We start from the raw sequence: 24,990 nt of genomic DNA, 5'->3' as shown, positions 1-24,990 counted from the left end.
CTTTCATGCCAGAGGACCCTGTCTTATAACACCCACGTTCGAGAAGGTTTTTTTTGTTTGTTTGTTTGTTCGTGGTGTGTGTGTGTGTGTGTGTGTGTGTGTGTGTGTGTGTGTGTGTGTGTGTGTGTGTGTGTGTGTGTGTGTGTGCGTGCGCGCGCATATGTGTGTGTGTGAGAGAGAGAGAGATAGCTTGTGTTAAATCCCCCACTAAGCCCATTCGGTAAGACAACTACAAAATGACAAACAATTCTTTGCGGTGGGTGCCAAGGAAAGCCGACCATTAAAACTGTGCTTTACAGTCAATATTTGGTGCAACTACTCTTCATATTATATTCAGGAGTAAAGTATACAAGTATCAACATGCTTTTAAAAAAAATGTGTATAATTAGTACCTCTGATGGAATATAGATTGAGTATCCGGGTTCTAAAGTGTTGTTGTAACCCATCAGCAGCACATTCGTAGAATATGCAAAATCCATTTCCTGTAAAAAAAAATTAGAATTTTTTGACATGGTACAATAACAACTGAACATGGTACAGTCAAACCTGCATATATCGTACTCATAAAGAAAGAGGATTTACTTCATTATATTGAATGTACAGATATAGTACAGGGCATTGACGAAGCCTATATAAACATACTGGAAGACATTTACAGCAAATCTACAGCCACCATAGTCCTCCATAAAAAAAACAACGGAATCCCAATAAAGAAGAGTGTAAGGCTGGGAAAGATGATCTCTCCAATACTATTCACCACGTGTTTACAAGAGGTTTTCAGGGCCCAGAATTGAGAAAAGTTAGGGATACAAGTTAATGAAAAGTATCTTAGTAATCTGTGATTCATTCATGCTTTTCTATTGATGAGTAACTCAGGGGATGAATTGCAGCTTATGATTACTGAACTGGACATGAAAAGCAGAAGAGTATGTTTAAAAATTATTATGCATAAAAGTAAAGTAATGTGCAACTGTCTCAGCAGAAAACAGCGCTGTGGGATAGGTTGCAAAACACTGTAAGTTGTAAAGGAATATGTTTACTTAGGACAGGTAGTAAACACAGAGCTGAACCATGAGAATGAAATAACCAGAAGAATAAGAATGGGGTGGAGCCCCTTCGTCCAGCACTCTCAAATCTTACCGGTGCTTACCTACAGAGCAGAAACCTGGAGGCTTACAAAGAGGGTTCAACTTAATTGAGTCGAACACAGCAAGTGATGGAAAGGAAAATGATAGATGTAACTTTAAGAGACAGGAAGAAGCAGAGTGGGTCAGGGAACAAACAGCTGTTAAGAACATCATAGTTGAAACCAAGACAAAATTGACATGGGCCAGGCACTAACACGTAGACAGGATAATCGCTGGTCATTAAGGGTAACTGACGAGATTCCAAGAAAAGGCAAACGCGTGAGAGGTAAACAGAAAATTAGGAGGGCAGATGAGATTAAAAAGTTGGCAGGAGTGGCTTGGCAGCAGAAAGCACAGGACCAGGCTGATTGGCAAAACACATGAGAGGTTTTTGCCCTGCACTTAGTATGATGATGATGGTGATTGTACAAGTTGATACAAAACCTTGAAAATCATTTCTGCATATCCGATGAACGAGTTCGCTTCACAGCACTACTTCACAATAATGCAAGGAAGGTAGTTTCAAGGCAATACAAGGGCAATTTTTTTTCTCGAGCTTTCATATTCTTAGATTTGCAGTAGGATATGCAAGTTATATGAAGGAACGAACTGTACGTGAAATGTAAACAGCACCTCAATATTGTCGCAGTGCAACGCGAACAAAAGATGACAGCAGCTTACGGCAGCGAAAAGAGCGTATTCAGGATCAGCTGTACAGCAAGATGCCTGCTTCGTTGTCGTCCCGAAAAACCACCTGACCCACTAGCTGGAATCTACAAAACATTCCTATCATCGTTCTTTTTCTTATAAACACGTGTCACTTTCCCCTCCTTATAAGAGCATCGCCCCGATGCTGATTCAGACCCACAGTATTTTTTTTTTAACGTGCAGTCAGTCACTCACATACGGCTTCATACGCACTACATGAACAAGTTCAGGCTGGTGCTGGCGACGCTTCGGGCATTGGCGACTGTCGGAGACGACCTCGTAGGTGACGTCACTTAGCTGGCGCGATACTCGGTATGGCCCGAAATATCGCCTTAGCAGCTTCTCGGACAGTCCACGTTTTCATACGGGTGTCCAAACCCACACTCTGTCACCAATTTTGTACGTTACAGTTCTATGGCGAGCATTGTAGCGGCCTGCGTCGTAGTCTTGTCGCTGGTGGATCTGTAAGCGGGCGAGCTGCCTAGCTTCTTCCGCGTGTTCAGTGAACACGTCAGCGCCTGTGTCAGTAGCGTCCCATTCATGTGGCAACATCGCATCCAACATAGTCCGTACCTCCCGTCCGTGAACCAAGCTGAATGGAGTCATGCGAGTCGTCGCTTGTTTAGCCGTATTGTATGCGAACATGATATAGGGTAAAATTTCGTCCCAATTCTTATGTTGGACATCCACGTACATCGACAGCATGTCTTCAATTGTCTTGCTGAGGCGCTCCGTTAGTCCATTCGTTTGTAGGTGGTACGCATTGGTCTTACGGTGAGTCGTTCCACTAAGCATCAGGACAAGGTCTAAAAGAGCTGCCGTAAATGCTGTTCCGCGGTCTGTGATCACGATAGTCGGGGCATTGTGGCGTAGCACAATATTTTCTATGAAAAATCTCACCACTTCCGCTGCGGTGCTCTTTTGGATAGCTTTTGTTTCAGCATACCTGGTTAGGTAGTCTGTTGCGACTATAACCCAGCGATTCCCTGCAGTAGAAGTAGGAAGGGGTCCCAAAATATCCATTCCTATCTGGTCGAACGGTGTACGTGGAACCTGAACTGGTTGCAGCTGACCGGCGGTCTCTTTGGAGGTGACTTGCGTCGCTGGCAATTGAGGCAAGTGTGAATGTGGTGCTTGACGGCTGTTGTGAGTCGTGGCCAGTAGTATCCCTGCTGTACTCTTGCCAATGTGCGAGTGTAGCCTAAATGGCCAGACGTCGGCTCATTGTGACATGCTTGGAGCACTTCAGTTCGAAGGGGTGCAGGAATAACGAGCAAATAGGGAGCTCCGATAAATGAAAAGTTTCTTTTGTAGAGGACGCCATTGCGTAAGCAAAACGACGATAATGTCCTTGCAAAGACTCTAGGTGCCCTCGAAGAACGTTTGTCCACGTAATTAATCAAATCAAGCAATTCAGGGTCACTTCGTTGTTGTTGGGCAATCGTGGACGCGTCGAGAACACCAAGGAAGGCCATATCGTCGTCGTCAGAAAGAGAAGCTGACTGTACTAGTGATCGAGATAGGCGGTCGGCGTCCGTATGGCGCTTCCCAGACTTGTGTATGACCGTCATATCAAACTCTTGTAACTTCAGACTCCACCGTGCTAATCGGCCGGTTGGATCTCTTAAATTAGTCAACCAACAGAGCGAATGATGGTCACTTATAACTTTGAAAGGGCGGCCATACAAATACGGGCGAAATTTCATAACTGCCCAGACCACGGCGAGGCATTCTTTCTCAGTTGTTGAATAATTGGCCTCAGCGCGTGTTAGCGTCCTGCTAGCGTAGGCGATCGCTCGTTCCGTGTCTTCTTGTCACTGCACAAGCACAGCTCCGAGCCTACATTGCTTGCGTCAGTGTGAAGCATTCTTGGCCCTTGCTCGTCGAAGTGAGCAAGCACTGGAGGTGTTTGAAGACATTGGCAGAGGTCATTAAACGCTGCTTGCTGTTCGTGGTTCCACTCAAAGGTGGCGTCGTCTCTAGTGAGGCGAGTTAACGGCGACGCAATCCGTGCGAAGTCGGCGATGAACCGGCGATAGTAGGCGCATAGGCCCAGAAAGCGCCTGACAGCTTTCTTATCGGACGGTACTGGGAACTGTGCCACGGCCGCAAGTTTTTTGGGATCAGGCCGAACGCCGGTACAGCTGACGACATGACCAAGAAACAGCAGTTCTTCAAAACAAAGTGGCATTTCTCTGGTTTCAATGTGAGGCCTGCGGAGGGTATGGCTCGTAAAACAACTTCTAGCCTCTTGAGATGCTCGTCAAAAGTTGGGGAAAACACTATGGCGTCGTCTAGATAAACTAAACAGGTCTTCCATTTTAACCCTGAAAGTAGTGTCCATGAGCCTTTGAAAAGTAGCGGGCGCTGAGCACGAACCGAAGGGTAGAACTTTAAATTCATATAAACGATCAGGCGTCACAAAAGCGGTTTTTTCCCGATCTCTTGGGTCTACCTCGATCTGCCAATATCCACTTCTGAGGTCCATTGAAGAAAAGTAGCGAGCGTTTCGAAGCCTATCGAGGGAGTCATCAATACGTGGAAGCGGATACACGTCTTTCTTAGTCACTTGATTCAGCTTCCTGTAATCCACGCAAAAACGCAGGGTACCGTCCTTTTTCTTAACTAATACTACAGGCGATGCCCACGGGCTCTGTGAGGGCTGAATCACATTATCTTCAAGCATTTTAGCGACTTGTTGGTGTATCACTTCCCGTTCCTTTGGAGCCACACGATAAGGATTCTGGTGTATAGGCCTTGCTGCGTTGTGGGTAATTATTCGATGCTTTGTTAGCGGCGTTCGACCGACCCGTGATGTCGATGAAAAGCAGTGCTGGAATTCAGCTAGCAGCTCAAGAAGTCTCGTTCGTTTGTCCCTTGACAACGTAGTACCCACGTCAAGATTAGGTACTGATTCTTCTTGAGGTGCTTCGTCTAGGGCCGATAAATTGCCTTGGATTTCTGCAGTAGTGTCAAAGTAAGCGACGGCTGTACCCTTCGGGAGATGTCGGCGCTCAGTGCTGAAGTTAGTGAGCAGCAAGTTTGTGCATCCAGCAGTGACAGTGACTAGACCTCGAGCAACTGAAATACCATGGCTAAATATCAGCGAGCTTATTTGGTCAGCAATACCGTCGCCGTCAGACGGCTCATCCCCTGCCACCGAAACAAGCGTACACGATTGTGGCGGGACAACCACATCGTCATCCGTCAGACGCAATGGCCCTGAACAAGACGTGTGTCTCGGCTCTGAACAATCGACTAAAGTAGGGCTGTTGTTGCGAAATGTAATGACACTGTCAGGGATATTGATGACGGCGCAATGTTCTCTCAAGAAATCCATTCCGATAATCAGGTCTTTACAGCATAAAGCGAGAACGACGAACGTCGCCACGAAAGTAGAGTCACCGATGTCGAGCCTTGCTGTGCACATTCCGACAGGCATCAGTAATTGGCCGCCTGCCGTCCTTAAGTGAGGTCCCGTCCACGCTGTCTTCACTTTCTTGAGCGTACGGCAAGGTCATCACTGATAATAGAGAAGTCAGCCTCGGTGTCGACTAAAGCTTTGACTTGCTGTCCATCCACAAGAACGGTAAGGCCTGGGGTCACAGTTTCGTCGGTATTACGTCTTGTCGGCTTTACAGCGTCCTGAGGTGGGAGTAATGGGGGCTTTTTTTCTTTGTCTTGACAGCCTGCAACCTTACCCCCTGAGGTCGCCGCCTTCAGTTTTCCCGGTGTGGGCTGGGTGACCTCGCTCCTCTGGTCTCGGCAAAAGTGCGGCGCTGCAACGAAGGTGACTGGGCAGGAGAAGGAGAGCGTGGTCGATGTCGGAAGACCGGCTCATAATCAGTTATAGTCTCGTCATCATTGTTACGGCGGCCGTCGAATGAAGGTCGAGGTACCGGAGGTCCTTGAGAACCCACATCGCCACGGCGGGATACGTAGTTGTTGGCATGTCGAATTTCAAACCGTGGCCTGAGAGGGCGAGACGGATCGGCACGGCGCCAGCAATAGCGGGCTATGTGGCCTACACTTCCACAATTGAAACAGAGTGGACGCCTGTCGGCAGTGCGCCAGGTGTCTGTTCGGCGAAGCTGTGGTTGCCGTGATGACTCCTCACGCGACGAAGGCCATGGCAGGCCAGAAGACGACTGGTCGTATGGGGGCTGGATGGGTGGTCGCCACGATGTCTCCCCCTGTGGTGGTGACCAAGGAACAGTTGCAGGTGGCGGGTAGTATGAAGGCGGAGCGGGTGGGGGGCTTCGAAGGGCGACGGCGTACGTCATGGGACGTTGTTCGGGGGCAGGATCAGCTGTCGAGAATGCTTGGCGGATTTCGTCACGGACGACTTGAGCGACAGATGCCATGGGTGTATCCACTACCGGAGTCCGCAGCCTTTGCAGTTCTTCACGAACAATCTCTCTAATCATGTCACGTAAGGAGCTATGACTGTCAAATGTCACAGCGGCGGCCTGAATTAGGGGGCTGCTGCACAAGCGGTCATATTGTCGGCAGCGTTGGTGAAGGGCCCGCTCGATAGCCGACGCTTCTTTGATGAAGTTCTCTACAGTGCTTGGCGGGTTGCGCAGAAGTCCGGCGAACAGCTGCTCTTTCACGCCACGCATGAGGTAGTGCAACTTCCTATCTTTGGTCATCTGCGGGTTAGCCCTCCGAAATAAACGTGTCATGTTTTCGGCGAACATGGCGACCGTTTCATTGAGTTTTTGGACCCTTAGCTCTAGTAGTTGGTGGGCGCGGTCACGTCTGTCGACATTGGCAAAAGTTTCAACCATCTTCTGGTGAAAGTCGGTCCATGTGGACAGGTTGCCTTCTCTGTTCTCGTACCAAGTACGAGCGCTGTCATCGAGATAGAAGTAGGCCCGGCCGAGCTTTTCCTGAGCAGACCACTGGTTGATCTTCGCAACACGGTCATAGTGGTCTAACCAGTCTTCTACATCTTCGTGTGCCCCACCACCAAAGCGTTTAGGCTCCAGTGATTGAAAAAACGTTACCTGGGATGGAGCGGGAGGACTGGTGCCGAGAAGTACAGGCTGGGGGCTGGTGTTAGCCATTTCTAGATGTCTGGTAGAGGTTTTCTGCGAGGGGTTGCAGTCTGGAGGAATACCTCGTAGCCGACGACTGAATCGATAGACAGGGGTTGTAGTAAACACATCCGGGCTGGATGAACGGCTCCTACTAGGAGTGTGAAGCATCGGGCAGCGTCGCGGCCCAGCTCCTCCACCAGTGTCGCAGTGCAACGTGAACAAAAGATGACAGCAGCTTACGGCAGCGAAAAGAGCGTATTCAGGATCAGCTGTACAGCAAGATGCCTGCTTCGTTGTCGTCCCGAAAAACCACCTGACCCACTAGCTGGAATCTACAAAACATTCCTATCGTTCTTTTTCATATAAACACGTGTCAATATCTTCATGTGTAGCTGTGCAAACTTATCAAGTGCCAAAAGCCTCTAGTTCACCTTACAGTGCTTGCTCTCCCAAATACATTAGAAAAAGCTAGGGGTGTGAGAATATTCAAAAGTTTCGAATATCCGTCAAATATTTCATTTGTAATAGTTATATTCGAACTAACTCGAATATTTTAGAATATTTGATCTTCACAAATATTCGTTCGCATATGTCGCTGTGAAGAACTTGCGATTTTACGCATTTGCGCTAAGAGTCTCAGTAGATCATGCAGGGATTACTAAGACTTCGGCGTGAGTGTGGTGATGCCTGCATGGAAATTAACGGGAATGTGATGACGGCTACCGACGAATGTGGTAGCACGTCATCGCGACAAACCTACCAACGATAAACATCTCAATCAGTCTAAGTCATGTACTGCCTGCACGGCAGTACATGTGGCTTAGAGGTTTAGCGCTGTTACAATTCGTGTAAGCGTACACGCCATCCGCTGCTTGTGCGCGGGACTGCAAGTGTGTATCGCTCATGCAAACAAAAGCAACTTGCCGCCGCCACATTGGCTTTGCTCGATCCCGTGCTGAGCGAGCACGAAAAAAAGATATATCTCTACACAAGGGCAAATTAACGCTTATATACATTACAGGGCCGGTGCTGATGGAGTGAGCTTAGTAGGCGATGCACTGCACGCAACTAGCTAGAGTCATGCTCAGTTTGACGTACGATGGTAACACGTTTCAAGTATAGTCACACCAGTTTTCGTAAATGGATCGCTATACAAACGCACGCGCACATGTCGAAGACTGACAAGTCGTCCGTCAGCTGTGCCGCTACTTCAGCATGTATACTCTCTTCATAGTTCTGGAATGATTTCATCGTAGCGGATATAGTCATGCGAATGAGCTGAAGTTTTTTTTCGCGCAATGGCAAACATAGAAAGGGCCCTGCACTTTCGGTAACATTACAATGGCGTCATCACATATAGTTTTCCGTTGCTAACAGCGGCGCATGTAAGGTGAGGGACAAATTAATGCGTAGTTCCGCTGTGTTCTCGACAGCACCTTTGAAAATCTGTGGTACGCTCATCGCACTTGCGTGGCAATGTCTCCTGCAGTCAACCCTCTGTTAAACCGTTGCTGCGATCTTGCTCCTTTGTCAACGTTCGTTTACTGCCCTCGGCAGCAAGGCAATGAAAGCAAGCGAGGCGAGTACTGCTGGTTAGTTGAAAAACGCCTCAAGTACTCCTATTTCCCTTAGTGGCTTGACAGGTGAAAACAGGGGAGAAAATTAAAAAGAAAACTATAAAATTGGGGTCTTTTGAGCCAAAACTGATAGTGTGGGAACCTAGATGAATCATGACCACCTAGGCTGCTTTAATAATCGCTTACATTTAAGTACACAAGTGTTGACTGTTACACAATCAGACCAGTGGCCTTATGCTCACTAGTCATCATGGCAGGTACGAAAGCTTTTCTTTTTTTTGTGATAAGGTGCTACCACATAAAAAAAGATACAAAAGGTTTGTTCAACATGTAGACCGAAGCCCCCAAGACATCACAGTTAATATCTCAACTATTACAGTTTTATGCTTTCTGGCAAGTACAGATGGTGATTTTTTTATTTTTGTGCACAATAACTGACTATAATAACAATTGTACTGTTTCCAGCTTAAATATATGATTCAGTAAAAGATTACTGGTGGAAAAAAATTGCACCTCTTCATTATTCAATATTTGATTCATATTTGAAGCTATGTATTCGTATTCTATTCGTATTCGAAAAATTTTGCCAACTTCTTGAGACGTTTCGTGCTACCCGATGTTTGATGTATGACATGTTATGGCTGTTTTAGTTTGATGCATCAATACATTTTTCCACAAATTTACATTGAAGCGTTGTTGTTTTCAAACATTTTTTGATATAAGGGATAATTTGATTTACCCAAGGCCAATATACTAGTTGGGTTTGACTGCACAGCACAATTCAGTCACAAAAAAGATTCACAAAAGTAAAAAAAGCATTAGAGAAAAAAAAAAGAAACTTGATATGTATTTTTATAATTATTCACTAATAATCAATAGAACCTTCTAAATTTCTCTGCAAAACGAGAATATTCCTCAGAAATATGGCATAGTTTTTTTTTAATCACCTCATCAGAAATGTAGTATGTGTGTTTGAGAACATTCTTTTTGCTGAGATACTAAATATTGCCACGCTGTGTTAGTGGCAGAAGGGGAGAACAAAGAAGTGAATGGCTGTGTAGCTTAGTAAACAGTCACCCACTTCGAGTTCCTGTCTATCGTTTCCTCTCGCGACAATATAAAGGGTCAATATATATTAACTATGCGACTTCAACAGAGTCTACAGATTGGCTGGTTGTGGTAGGAAATATGCTGCGTGCATATGCAGTCAACAAGGCATGGCTGTTACATTATTATACAAGTTACCAGTCTATTAATATGGGAGCACTCAATCAAAATAATTAGCAAATATTTTTTACAGGTATGCTAACTACGAAAGAATACTGAGGAAGCAAAATGTAAAAGAAGAAAAAAGTGAAGCAAGAAGAAAAGATGCGAATCAAAACAGCCATGAAAACTTCAATTATTCTCACCAGTAAAACACTACAATAGTGAAGATAAGCAAGAAACAGCTTTCACTGTTGATTTGTGAAATTTACCCACACAAACAAGTTACTAAATTGAATAAATTATTTATTGCATGCAGAAATATATATGTGGATAATTGCAAGTAGACAATTTATTGAACATTTTACCTACTTGGCACGTAAATGGCTCTACTTGGATTTCTTGGTCAGTGACTTCTTCCAAAAGGGCCCTAGATTTGGGCCCCAGAATATACAACACTGTGTAAAGAGATGTAACATCTCGCAGTGAGACTGAACCATCTCGTGGCAGATGCCGCCGAACCCATTTGGCAATGCGGGTTTGCTGTGCTGTCGGTGAAACCATGAAATAACTGTAGAGAAAAGAACAATAAATAACATAACTTCAGATCCTTCCGGCTACATAAAAACATTTTCAGCAAGAAATCACAAACCATCAATTATACAGTATGTTCAAGTAGACCCAAGTCTCACTACAACAAAGCTGCACCTTCTGTGAAAAACGCTTTCTTAAGTTTACCACAAATTTATTACAAAACAACACCAAACTTCATGTGTACTGCAACTAGAGCTAATGGTCTCTATTTTGAAAGATTATGTATATCTCACACGTTTAGACAAACCAGTGTAACGCAAAATATATGTTGTCGGCAACAGGCTATCAAGCATCACTTAAGGCTCTGCAAATAGTTACTACATGAACCAATGCATTTGTGTAAGACAAGCAATCACATATATGTTACGCGAGTACAGTTGTGACAACAGCAATCACATCACAGAGTGCACTATGGTGAAGAAATGTTGCAACTCGTTTCATTATAACCTAGGTTAACCCTGAAGACAGTACAATACTGCACAGTCTGCATAATGTTAGCTGCTATGAGAAAAAAACTAATGAATGTAAGCCAATCTTGAAGGTGTTGCAGCATCTCAAAAAGGAGCGTGAAATCATACTTCACACATTCAGACCTTGCAGTGAGCAGGCACATGCACAAACTCCTTTTTGTTTAAATTTCCCATTCCTTGGTTCATTCACTTGCAGTTCTATGGTAGTATAAATATTCTTATCAGGAGTAAGCACCAGATGGCTCCTGTATTGTTAGTAGCATCTTACATAAAATGTGGTTTCACCAGACTAAAACTTCTACACATTATGTCACTTGTAGCAGGCCAGGCATCAATGCCAAGGAACGTCCTTGGATGAGAGAAATAAACATTTGTTTCGAAAGAGTGTTCTGAGCGATGCCCAGTATCACTCTAAGGTGAAAGGGCTCCCTCGTCCAGAAACCCTCTGGCTTCGACTGCCTTCTTGCCCCTGGTGGCGAGTTGTCATTGGTCTTATAGATCCTCTAGGACGAGCTTGGCCTCCCACGTTTCGATTAGGTGGTTGTCGTTCGTTCTTGGTGCTTAATCCCACTCCGGTTGCATGTGGTGGTTTGCATGACACTGGCATTCCAGGAGCAAGTTTTCCAGGGTGTTCGGTACGCCGTTTTAAAATTTAATGATCACACTGTGCACATTACATGTGTGACCTGAGTTTACTCTAGAACTGAGACGAGAACCAGCAATAATGTTGGAATGTGTGGTGACACATGAATAAATGTCAGCATATTCCCCCCACAGAGAAGAATAACGGCAGCTGACATGTGTTCACCACAATCATTGTACTGTAAGAGTTAGTTGCCTGTATTGTAAGTGTTACAGTTAAACCTGGATATAACAATATTAATAAATTTGTGGAAAAATTTATTACAAAGAGGATTTCATTATTTGGAGGTGCGGTACGGAAATTCTGAAAATAAATGCACAAATTAAGCAAAAGGGGGAGTGATAACAGCTAACCCAAAACACATATTTTACAGCAAAAAATGCGATATTATTGTGATACCAATTATGTGGACACTATCGGCAAGTTTTTGCTGTCGCTTCCATGTTCCGTAACAAGTCTAAATTGATAACATGCCTGCCCATTGTAACTTTCAGGAGCGGGTAAAAGTAAAAGTGTGTGAGCGCTGCTGAAGCAGAGATCAAATGAGTTGGTCCGTCCCTATCGCCTGGAAAGTGCACAAGATACCATCTCCTGCATGTTAGAACTGCAGTCGAATGCTGAAACAAAGTAAACTACCCATCTAGAACGAGCATGAAACAATGCAGGGGGGGGGGGGGGGAGTTCGCTTAAGTAGCAATAATGAACTTGAATTTTAAGAAGGGCGGTCGCGATCATTGGCGCGCTTGCTATCTCGGCGAGTAAATCAGTGTGCTTTCAACGCGAAGAGACTGTGTGAAAAGAGCGCTTTTCCCTGGAGCTGCCGTATTTGCTCACACCAGCGTTTTGTAGGAGTTCTGCGGTATCGGATACAAAAAAGTTGGCTGCCAGCTTTACTTCTTATAACATTAATTTTTTTGCTAACGAGTTCATTGCATTGCATTCAGCGCACCGTCGTATTGCCAGAACTAATTGGCTAATAGCGAAAGCTACCAGTTTGCGAACTCGTGGCACGGTGCAAGATAGAAGGACATGATGAATCGACTTCCGAAGATCCGTTGTCACCGTGGTCTTGAAGAGTTTCCATCAGTGCCTAATGTGACATTCTCTCAGTTGTGACGACACGGTTCACAGCTTTGCCGCAAGGGCCAAGCAATGAATGCGATAGCAACAACTTTGAATGTAACCCTCAGAAGGGCAAGCAGATCGAAATGTGCAGGGTGATGCTCATGCACGAAATGACGCACAAGAACAACATACACAGGATGAGAGAAAACTAACAACGTTTACTGCTCGACACTTAGTGTACTGTTTAAACAGAAACGAGGCACGAAACCTAATCACAGGTACAGATATGAGTGCGAACTAACAAGTGCCCAAGCTGTTACTTCACCATATTTGAAAAGCGCACTCTTCACAAACGGCGCCTGTCCAGCGAGGGAAGTGATCTTTGCGTGCCTAGAAACCAAACACAATCGTTCCGGTCAAAGTCGAAGGCGAGCGATTCTCCCTACTGAAGGATAAGTGCACGCCCACAAACCATCTACCCCCCCCCCCCCCCTTCATGGGGCAAAGTATGCGTGGGAGATAAGCACGCATCAGTGCATCGTGACAAGCTCGGCGCCGAGTGCGGACAGCTTTTTTTTTTCTTTTTTGAGTTTTCAATTACACATATACGTATACAGTGAATGACAGCGGCGATGGCAAAAAAACCAGCCGAGACTGTCCATATAATTGCTATTGCAATAAAAAAAAAAGAACAAAGCTGAATGTCGTCGGGAGGCCACACCATGAGCGCCAAGTGAAACTATGCACGCGTGCATGGCATCAAAAACTAAGAGAGAACGATATGGACACAGACACCATGGAAAACTATTCGGTTAAGAGCCCTCCTTATGCAACGTGGCCCCACATATGTAATGCTAACTAAAAGTGCAGCACTGCCAACGTGCAAAAGTAGTTTTTGTTTTTGTATTGAGTGGAGGGGGAAGGGGGGGCACCCCCGCACATGCGCCCGCTGCGGCGAGAACGGCGGCAACGCCGGATCGCGGGGTGTTAGCCCGCCTGCCCACCTCGTGCTCACCCGCGCAGTGCTCGCACTTGCCTGAGGCGCCATGCGCGCTGATGCTGCTTCGTCTGGTCTGCAAGGCAGCTGCAGAAGACACATGCTTGTACCAAAATGCTAAAATGTAGAGAAAAATTCTTGGATTCTTTGTGGGGAAAATTCTTCATATGAAGGTTGTCTCCCACTTTTACTTTGTTACATAAAGGTCGCAAATACATGTGCTTCTATGGAGCAATAGCGGGGAATAGGAAAATTTCGTTATATTGAGGAATTCATTATATCGAGGTTTGTTATAAGCAGGTTTAACTATACTACTTTGCTGAGAACAAGTTCACCGAATATGATGAGAGACGTACTAGTGGACGCGGCTGGCCTGGCTGATCCAGGCCACACCCCCTGGTTCACTGAATAAAGAGTATTTACGAGTTTCAGGTCTACACTTTCAACTTTCACAACCATGTGATGATATTGTTAAGGGGTAATGATATTTGAAAGCTGGGTTGTCCCATTAAGTGTGATTTGGTCTGTTTTGTGTACATGTTTATGTGTGCCATATTTATAATCAGGTTCACACTTGATCATAAATTAGACAGCCGTGCCACTCTTGTCATCATGTTTGTGCTTTTTTAGTCCCAGCATCACATTCATCCTTGCCACTACTGTCAGCTCACAGAATTTAATACCTGTTTACTTACGAACTTACCGATTGCTAACAAAAAATATTACTTCCCCAACACGAAGTGTACTGTCCTCAGCAACATGCTTGGCTGCCAGATTATGCAGTCAATTATTTAACAGAGTAGTTTCTGTTTCCCACTAACTTCTAACCTCAAGCATAAATGGATAAATAATTAAAAAGGCCCTGACACAGTTTTGATGATTTTGTAGAAACACATTGAGCAAGCCAGTAAAGCAAGTTTTGAGAATAATTTGTAGACCGATTTAAGCAACCTGCATCACCTGTGTAAATTATGACCAGACTTTAAACATGTGAACTGCTATAGATTGCAACAGCTCAGCCGAAGAAGTTTTCAACTTCTCAGGCCTTTTCCAAATAGCATTGTTCCATGTTTTGTGACACTAGGTGACCGATCTGATTGGATATGTTCAGCCTGTCATAGAACCTCCATTGAACAGCGAGCGTTGTCTGCCTCTGTTACAACATGCTCTGCACTGACGTCACCTGAGCTACAGTGTTTTTTTCAATGTTTTTTTTTTTCTCGGACACTGTTGCCCTAGCTGTGTTGTGTGCCACAAATCTAGTGACTGGAGACTCGTAAAGCTACAACATTGTGTAAGGTTTGTGAGGCAGCAGGCAAATGGAGTTACTTCAGCTCATTGTTGCAGTGAGTGTCAGGCTCTAACTGTCTGGTCAAATGCCATTATCCATGCGTGTGCAGCTATGGCTTCACCCCTCAAGACATAGCCAGATTGCCCGAGTTTGCACTTATTGGTGATCCTTCTCAAATACTTTTTGTTTGTCCACATGCCTTTGCAGGTGTTGCCATACAGAGGAATAAAATGAGAAAGGCTGGTTGCATGGTGGCACTTGTTGAAGCAGATATCCAGTGCTTCGTGAGCTTCATCTCTGCCAGATAGTGTGCTGTCAGCTGCACTTGACAGAGCTCAATCTGTTGAGTGCAAGACAATAGTGAGAAAGAGCGCATAGATATAATTTCCCGTAGTGACCTTGGTACACGGTGCATTGCTTAATTTTTAGTGCAAATGCTTTGATGATACTCAAGCCTAAATGCTGACAAAATTTCAGACACTATTTCAGGGTCCCTTTAAGCTTCTCTTAGCCGTTACTTCTTTTTCAATAACTCTCACTTACACCCTCTCTCTTTTTAAAGCTCACTCACTCAACAATAATAATCTCAGGGGTTTTATGTACAAAAACAATGATCTGAAAATGGGAGATGCCAGAGTGGAGGGTCCCAAAAATTTTTACCACCTGGTCTTCTTTAATGTGCTCTGAGATTGCACAGCACATGAACCTCTAGCACTTTGCCTACATCTAAATGCAACCGTCGTGGCTGGAATCAAAACTCGTGACCTTCGGGTCAGAAGCCGAGCACCCAAACTGCCACACCACCCTGCAGCGGAAACTCTCTCACTCACTCAGTCATTGATGCATGCGCACACGCATGTTATTTACAGGGTATTAATTTAGCAGAAAAGTCAGAGCTTTGCCGCAAAGATGAAGCAATGAATGCAATAGCAACAAATTGGAAGGTCACGCGCAGAATGGCTAGCTGATCGAAACGTGCCCTGCGTTTCTCATACATAAATGACGCACAAAACCCACTCATAGGTACAGATTGATTGATTTGTGGAGTTTAACGGCCCAAAACCACCATATGATTATGAGAGACACCGCAGTGGAGGGCTCCGGAAATTTTGACCACCTGGGGTTCTTTAACGTGCACCCAAATCTGAATACACGGGCCTACAACATTTCCACCTCCATCGGAAATGCAGCCGCCACAGCCGGGATTTCATCCCGCGCTCACAGGTACAGATGAATGCGAATAAGCGTCTCAGTTGTTACTTCGCTGTGTCTGAAAAGCACGCCCTTTTTGCAAACGGAGACTGTGCAATGATTGCAGTGACCTTTGTGCCCCCGGTAACTATACCCCGCGACAACTTTCTGTGGCAGCACAGCCAAGGCTACGGAGCCGAAGCACGCTTGTCTTACTGCGTCACAGCATGTAGTCCCTCAACGAAAACGTTTGTATACTGTTCTGGGTAACTAAGATTTTACCATTCGTTACTTACATTTTTCGCGGATTTATTTTTTAATTAGTGAATAAAAACGTTGCGCAGTAGAAAAAATTTCTTTTCACGCTCTCTCAGGTTTTTTGGGGGTTCTTTGGCTTCCATCGCCTTTTTACCTCACCGCATTTCTCACTGTCAAAGATGGCGTCCGCCGGTTACAGCTCGTCAACGTCGCTTACGGAGGAAACACCGCCGCGTGCCGCGAGTCCACCAGCTGTGCAGCCGTACCAGGCGTTGTCAAATCAAAAGCTGTCCGTACAGGCCAAGAAGGTGGCGTACAACGTTTACGCGCAAGTAAGGAGAAGCGACCCGCAGCTGTCTGTGAGAGCCGCATGTCGGAAAGTCAGCGAGCTCACTGGTGTTAGCGAGCGCAGTGTCTTCCGGATTAAGCTCGACGTTAACAGTGGAACCCTGAAGTCACCGAAAACGGTACGTGCATGATGAGTTGTGTAACCATTACATGAATAATTGAATGTATCATTCACCCAGCAACCTGGGTCCACACGTCAGTAAATCACGTCACAATATTATTAAAAATTGCTCTCGAGTTCCCAAAGATGCGACTCGCGTTTCCTGCAGCGAAACGCGAGCAAACGCGAGCCGACGCGGACTGCGAGACGCGGACTGCGCTGGTGAAATCGAAACCGAAACACCCGTCGAAGCGGTCGGACTACTTGGCGCAGTAGCACATGTGCATAGGCTCCGCCCACGTAGCCTTGGCCGTGCTGCCACAGAAAGTTGTCGCCGGGGTATACAACAGAATCGTTCCGGTGAAAGTCCAAAGCCAGCCAACACTTATGATTCTCCCCACCACTAGATAAAGGTGCACGAGTGAGTGCAAACCCACCTCCTCTCTGTGGGGTAAAATATGCATGGGAGATGAGAGTGCGCGCCGCTGCGTCATGACGATGTGGCGACACGCACTCAATGTGCCATCTTGCTGGTAATGCTGAAAACATGATAGTTCCCTCTGAGATGCCTGTCAGCAGCGGCAAGTGATAGATATAAATAGCTTGCCCTTTGAATGTTGAAGGAGGTGCTCCTCTGTGGCTCAGTGGTTAATGTCTTGCACTCACAATTCAGAGGTCCCAAGTTCGATTGCGCGTGCTGGAGTCTTTCTCTCGATTATTCTTTTTTTCTTGTGTTTACATATATATAAATACGTATACATATACGTTGAGTGACGGCGATGCCGATGTCGACAGCGACACACCCGGCGGCAAAATCTAGCCGAGAGTGTCCATATAATTGCTATTGCAATAAAATGCAGTGCAAAATAATCTCTCAGATTAGAGAAAATTACTAATATTTTATAAATGTGGGATACTGTTTGTAGAGTTGAATATTGTTAGCCTTGAATTGAGAGTTGTTCTAGCATGAAGATGTGAGCTAGAAATGAGTAGGAAAAACAGCAAAACATAGTGGGAATTAGAACGACTGTTTTGAGCAAGTGGGTTAAAGAAAAATTTGAGGTAGCTTGAGGTCTCCATAATGACATACATAATGATGCACAGCCATCACATAATATCAGTTACACCTAGATTTACACGTGGGGACTAATGTTACTCAAGGCCACAACCTCTACTACATCAAACCAAAGAAACAATATGACAAACATACCGATTTACATCCATGCGCACCAAGATGCAATCATTTTCGTAGCCACCATAATCATTCTGCATGCCTGTTTGCACAATGTGCCCCACTGGAACATCCACATCATTTGAGCAGAGCAGCTGCAGAAAGTCCACAACCTCCAGTCCTCCGGACTGCAAAGAATTATTCTTAGATAACCCGACATAGAAGCTACAGTGCATGAAACTAGCATAACTGAGGGTACATGGTACTAGGTCAATACTAAAGAGAACAACATATTTCTACTTTAAAGCTGGCAATTTTCTGTCTTTCAAGTGACGTTGAAATTAAAAAGTTTCATGAGGGAAATCATCAACATGAGATGAATGCAAAAACTAGGAGTGAGATAGGTTCTGATCAAACTTATATATCCTAACCAACTTGCTGTACCTTCTGAAGGTATTTAAAATGTGTTACTTTTCTAAGTATTTTGGTGTCTTGAAAATACTCCTTGAGAGAATTATTTGGCTGTGACTTCAATACCTTTCAGGGTATCTCATAATTAGTAATCCGAATACTAGGCAGGAAAATTCAATCCCTTAGTAAGAAAGCACTAGACCAACCCACCCTATCACTACAAGTGCAATTCATTTGTCCAACGTAAGTAGAGTGTAGGGCTCTAAACACTCAAGCTCACTCAGCTTTTCTCACAGAAAAACTTGACAAAGCCCAGCCTGCCTTATGTCCTGGTAACATGGTAGACATGCTGATACCCAAAGGCACAATACTTGAAGTGACTCATGCACTCACAAAAAAAGAATCTGAATCCTTGACAAACACGCACAAGTTCCCTACAGCAAGACAAAACAAAATAACAGCACTCTGCCAAAGATCAGGATGACTTTTTTTTTTTTTCCCTTCACCGAGTTGGCACCAGGTAAGAGCCAAAGGGTTTTAGCTGGCCTAGGCTATACATGTACTTTTGGAAAATGGAGATCTGAAAATCACAGATGTTTTAAAATAATCTCTACTTCCCAAACTTTAACTGCGGTATAACATAACTATCCCTTCTAGCACAAACAAGGTGCACCATTAAGCACTAGAAGCCATGTTAAAAAAAGGGCAAGTGCTCAATTAGCAGCTTGGGAAGCAACTAATCGAGTCCATAAACTTTTGGCAGTAGGTAGTTTCATTGCACTCCTTTTCAAATTTTACAAGAAAATGTATCATGAAATAAGTTTCAATAGAATGAAATACTTTTTCTGTGCATTTATACTCTACTTAAAGCACAAATTAGAATTTAATACAACACAAAACACTTTTAATGCTATTTTGGTGTTAAGTAAATTTTTGATATGTCTTGCACTGGTCTCACTCTGACATATACATATGCAAACTCACATCTATGGCTGGACGAATGTTTCAACAAACATTGAGATTTTCCAGGGATACTGGCAGAGTGAATTCCCTGTCCATACAACACAGCCTTGTGCATAATGTGAGAGGCTAACTCAGAGAGAGAGAGGCGAAAGACAAAAGCACAGAAAGAGATACTCTCTACTAGCTTCCTCTAATACAAGGACAAGATACTTCAGCATCAACCTTCATAGAACAGTCAGTACTTACCTCGAGGTAGAATTTAGTAAATGATGACATGTCACTTAGGCCGACTCTCTCTCGGCAAGCCACATACTCCCGATGCACATGCTCCAACCATGCAGGCTTTCCATATGTTGGCTCTGGGCTGGTGTGGTTCTCCCCTTCAAGTAAACAAACCTTGTGTTACAGCTTTCGTCTCTATACATTATACACAACAACATAACGTGGGCAACGTAATACGAGCAGCTTCAGTCACGCACTGCAAATTTACGGGTGTGCAAATTCACACCCCCCAATGATGATTCTCTCCTGAATAGATTTGAGTGCAGATGAAGAACACACAAGAACAGAGGATGACTTTACGAGCGCTCTCTGAACAATGATTCTCTCCAACTGAAACAGATCTTGAAAGTTGTACTATTTTTGGTAGCTGCACATGCCAGAAGTGATAGTAGGAGCTTCCAGAGAAGTGATTGCAGGTGCATCCGTTTTTCTTACGTCCCTTTCAAATGTGAAACATATGCATGAGAAATCATTCTTTGAATTAAGTACTTACACATGTACATTTATTTTATTTGTTCATGATATAAAGAGATTCTGCTAAGTCCAAGCAGGGCTGTCACAACCAGGTGTGCGTGCGTGCGTGCGTGTGTGTGTGTGTGTGTGTGTGTGTGTGTGTGTGTGTGTGTGTGTGTGTGTGTGTGTGTGTGTGTGTGTGTGTGTGTGTGTGTGTGTGTGTGTGTGTGTGTGTGTGTGTGTGTGTGTGTGTGTGTGTGTGTGTGTGTGTGTGTGTGTGTGTGTGTGTGTGTGTGTGTGTGTGTGTGTGTGTGTGTGTGTGTGTGTGTGTGCGTGCGTGCGCGCGCGTGTGTGCGTGTGTGCGTGCATGCTGTATTTTTTAGCATATCATCTGACCTAGTATATTACTTGCACCTTTAACTAAAAACATGAAAAACTAAAATTTTGAAAACATCAACCTCTCCACAGCAAAAAAGTTAAAACAGAACAGAACAGAACAGAAAAAAAAGTAAAATCTCGCATACTACCGTGAAGCCGCCTTTTTTGCCTTACTGTAAAGTAGTGCCATGAACCACAAGGCCAACTTACAGAAACTCACATATAAACTGCAAGTCATGTTCAGCACTGATATTTCTGTATATTTTGTGTGGGTTTTATGCGAGAAAATACGGTAAATTTCTTTATATTATCATCAATTAATATAACAATTTCATCAACAGCCAGCAAGTATTTTTGAAAGCGCTGGAAAGCTACATTTGGCGTTTCAAAGCCAAAAAAACAAAGTTCATTTTGTTAGCCACATCTGTAATATACAATGAAAAGCCATGTTCAAACCAATCCGTCTCATGCTGTGCTAGCCCAAATAATGAAACACAGCAGACCTGGCGACACTACACGCACAAGGAAAATAGGACTATCTGCGCTAATAAAAACTACTATTTCTCCACAGCAATATTACTAGCAAGAAAAATTACTTATTTGCAAACTTTAAACAAGTGCAACCTAGAAGAAAGAGACCAAGCTGACAGAGTCAGAAAGATTAATTTGGATTGAATCATAAATTTGTTTAGATGTTTTTAGAGTAAAATAAAGCAAAATGAATATGTGCAAAACGTCTCTTCTGAAAAATGAATTTTAAAAATCAGAATCCTACCGAGAATGTGCTGAGGATCAAAAAACAATGCTCGTTCAAAGCCCATTCTTTCACCAAGCACAGCGCCCTGCTGTTCCTGAAGTGGCAGCAGTGGTGAACAACGAAGGCGACGTCCTGTTCGAAATTCAGCCTGCAATTAAGGCATTTCGAAGAATATAACTTCGATAGAAGAAAGTCTCATGAAATGAAAGTAGCTTGAAAAATGACAAAAAAATGTCTCCTTTGTCAAACATACGCCTTTACAGGAATAACAGTAGTTTTCATTACCATCCATGACTATCATTCACCAACTTATACATTAACTATCGTTTGAAGACATTTCCCTATGATTACCAGTCACTCCTTTCTTTATTACAAGATGGCAAGCTAGGCAAGTTGGTATGACGTCCCACTGAAGAGCTATATAACCAGAGACAACGCACAAAACATCATACTTGGAATGTATTCTTCATGTGTTCTTTCCGAGTTGCAGCTCTAAATGTAAAGTAAGTTAGCAATCCCAAAGCATTTCATAAATCATAGAAACTTACTTTTATGCACAGAGCAAGACTGTTTCAAAAAAAAAAGCAAACGGATGAAGATATTGTACACCTTGTACTGCACAATGAAACACACCTGTTTAAATTATATCGGGTGTCCCAGCTATCTTTAGGCAAGGGTAAAAAAATACAATATTAGAAACAGGTGAGCGGAATCAGTTGCATATCGTTGATAGTCACCTTGTGCACAACAGACAGTTTTTGTAAATAACTACATTGTTAATTAGGTTATCTTAACTAACTCACTTAATATTGACTTTAAGCAAAAAATGAGACTTGCAAAGTTCGAGAGTGCCTTCAGAAACGTCCAGTGCACAATTTGCTATAAAGAAAATCTCACGTATATCTCACACGTAAGCCAAGACTCGCCGTATCCGCTGCAGTAATAGCCGTTAAGTTGTTGTTGGTTTTTTAGATCACTGCCAGCCAGTTGAGGTGCGTGATGGTGCAACTTGTAGCCAGCCACTGTCGAGTTAATGGCCTGCCGCTGAAACAGATTTGGCGGGTCACGGCTGCAGCTGATTTCGTTCCCTTAAACCCCAGCTGAGAGCAGCATGTGTGCAGCGCGCAGACGCACTAGTCACATGCTCTTTTTTGTATTTACCGGGCTCCCTTTGCTACTTGAAAAAAAATGGCATTTGCAAAATTTTCTTTACTGCAATTAATGCAATGCACGTTTCTGAAGACGTTCTACTACACTGCAAGTACCATTTCTTGCCTAAATTTAATACTCAACGAGTTAGTTCAGTCATTTTAATTAACAAAATTGATTAATTAGAAAACAAAAATTGTCTGTAGTGCACAAGGTGACTCTCGGCAATATGCAACTGATTTCACTCGCCTGCCACTAATGCTGTATTTTTTTATTCCTTGGCTAAAGATAGCTGGGATGTCCGGTATTTTGCAATTTTTGATTTTCCATTTAGAGATAAATGAAAAGAAACTTCCTTCTACGCTCCGTACACAACCAGTAATTAAATGCCTCCACTGATCAACACCTTTAGTGGGTACAGCTTGCACACTCTACTTTTTTCTTGGAGAAAGAAAAAGGGGTGCAGGATTAGATGGGGAAGGTCTGATTGAACCAGCTCTTGTGAACACAAGGAAACACACTTTAAAAAACTGTACAGGGCTTTTGTCGTCTGCGTATATAACAACATACTGCCACGTTCTTGTTCTCAAGTTTTGTTATCGCCCCAATACACTACGTAATTCTCAGCGCAAACCCCGCCTGCAGTCTTCGAGAAGCTTCATGACTGTAGTAGATCATTTCGATAAGATCACGCCCACTCCGCGAACTGTACAGATTATTCTGGAGCCTACGTCAACGCTAGTGGTAACGCTAGAACATTTGATGGCAAGTGTATAAGTGCCTACGTGCTTCGCCGCTTGTCAGTTGATCGACGACTGACGATCCGTTCGCCGCTATCAGTGCAGGTCTGCTACTGTGATCCAACTTTCCGTTTATCGAGCACAAGTTCGCCCAAATAAACAGTTTAACCTTCATCCTACTGTCTGTTTTTTTGTCGACGTCACCACCCTGTGACATCTGGTGGAGGTGCTGCTTCTTTGATGTTTAGGACGCCCCCTTCAAGCCGCGAGCCCAGCCCAAGCGGCAAAGAAGACACGGACGCCAACCCTGAACAGCGCACTAGTCGCAGGCAGAGGGTACTACAACCAGAGTACGGGCCCCTTCCTGAAGCAGCCAGGCAGACCCGGATCCCGACATCAACTACAGCAACCATGACCGCCCCCGTGCAGCCTGCCCCAGTCATTCTCCGGCAGCGCAAGGAACCCCCAACGTTCCATGGATCGTCAGGTGAGGACCTGGAAAGCTGGATCGAAATATATGACCAAGTCACCGCCTTGAACAGCTGGGACCGAGAAAAAATTACGCCCCGTCTATTTTTACTTAAAAGACGCTGAGAAGACAAGGTATGAAAACCACGAATCAACACTACGAACCTGGAAACTCTTTCAAGCAACGTTTCTGCACACGTTCACGAGCGTCATCCGCAAGGAAAGCTCTGCCACATTGCTGGAGACAAGGGTGCAACTTCCTAATGAAAGCGTAACCCTCTTCGTCGAAGAGATGACCCGGCTCTTTCGACACACCGACTCCACCATGGCTGAGGAAAATAAGCTACGGTTCCTCATGCGCGGAGTCAAGCAGGAGCTGTTTGCGGGACTTGTCCGGAACCCGCCCAAGACTGTCAGCGAATTTCTTGCCGCGGCCACAACTATAGAAAAGGCGCTTGAGATGCGCACAGCGCAATACAACCGCCACACCTCATAGAACTGCCTTGACGCCTTCAGCACCGACGACCTGCGCGAGACGATTCGAGCGATCGTACAGGAGGAGCTGCGGAAGTTGTTGCCTTCAACGCAGCCTCAAGCCAATTCAATCACTGACATTGTCCGCGAAGAAGTTTGGCAGTCGCTTGGAATCACAGAAGCACTGCAGCCTGAACTAAAAAGCAATGAGCTACGCCATTGCAGTGCACCGCAACGCTCCTCCACGCCCTCGTCAGGACACAGCCCCGTCGCAGTTCTTCCGCCAGGCACCGCCGCCACCACCGCCGATGCCATACCGCCGGCCAGCCGGCCAGCGCTACGCTTCAAGGAAGACTGACGTCTGGCGCACCCCTGACCACCGCCCACTGTGCTACCACTGCGGTGAGGCCGGGCACACTTACCGCCGTTGCCAGTATCGACAGATGGGGCTGTGTGGCTTCGCCGTCAATGCACCACGTCTGCAGCCAGGGGAATGGCCACGTGATATCGCCGACTACCTGACAGGAACTCAGTGGACACCACGAAGCCCTTCCCGTTCACCATCGCCCAGCCGCCGCATGTCACCGCACCACCAGCAGTACTCTGGCCCAATGCGGGGTCGGTCTCCTAGCCTGTATTTGGGAAACTAAAAGCATCAACCGATGGAGGTGCGGTTGCTGTGCGACGAACTACCGAAGATTCTCCGACGCCAACGCGACGGAGCTTTCTGAACACGACGCTAATCAGGCAAAGTCCTGATGGCCAAACCTCATTTACCGAAGATGACCTGACGATGCAACATGGAAGAAGCGAAACAAGCCGACGCAGCCGTGACCCGATGCCACCCCCTAACTGTAACACGAGACGGCGAACTAGCGACCTCAACGTTCTTATCGACGGCCACAGTGTGATCGCTCTCGTCGATACTGGAGCCGACTATTCCCCATCATCAGTGGACCGTTCGCTGCGAAGTTGAAGAAAGTTAGGACAGCTTGGGAAGGCCCCGAAATCCGCACAGCCGGAGGTCATCTCGTAACGCCTACAGGAATCTGCACAGCGAGAGTCACCATTAATGGCCGTATTTATCCTGCAGACTTCGTAGTTCTACAGCGTTGCTCGAGAAATGT

At 45.0% G+C, this 24,990-nt stretch overlaps 1 protein-coding gene across 1 annotated transcript in view; it reads right to left on the bottom strand.

Annotated features, from left to right (window-relative positions):
- Positions 1-24,990, bottom strand: part of LOC119187465 (pyruvate dehydrogenase phosphatase regulatory subunit, mitochondrial) — an 81,258-nt gene that overhangs the window by 16,981 nt on the left and 39,287 nt on the right. The window contains exons 12-16 of the mRNA XM_037435574.2: positions 21,051-21,180; positions 19,409-19,542; positions 17,828-17,976; positions 10,033-10,231; positions 393-482 (exon numbers count right to left, since the gene is read on the bottom strand). Of these exons, the coding sequence (XP_037291471.1) occupies positions 393-482; positions 10,033-10,231; positions 17,828-17,976; positions 19,409-19,542; positions 21,051-21,180 (702 nt within the window). The remainder of the gene's footprint in view (positions 1-392; positions 483-10,032; positions 10,232-17,827; positions 17,977-19,408; positions 19,543-21,050; positions 21,181-24,990) is intronic.

This window comes from Rhipicephalus microplus, chromosome X (assembly GCF_043290135.1).
Source record: "Rhipicephalus microplus isolate Deutch F79 chromosome X, USDA_Rmic, whole genome shotgun sequence".
Taxonomy (NCBI): Eukaryota; Metazoa; Arthropoda; class Arachnida; order Ixodida; family Ixodidae; genus Rhipicephalus; species Rhipicephalus microplus.
The sequence above is the reverse complement of the archived record's forward strand: the minus strand, read 5'-3'. Positions and strand labels throughout refer to the sequence as shown.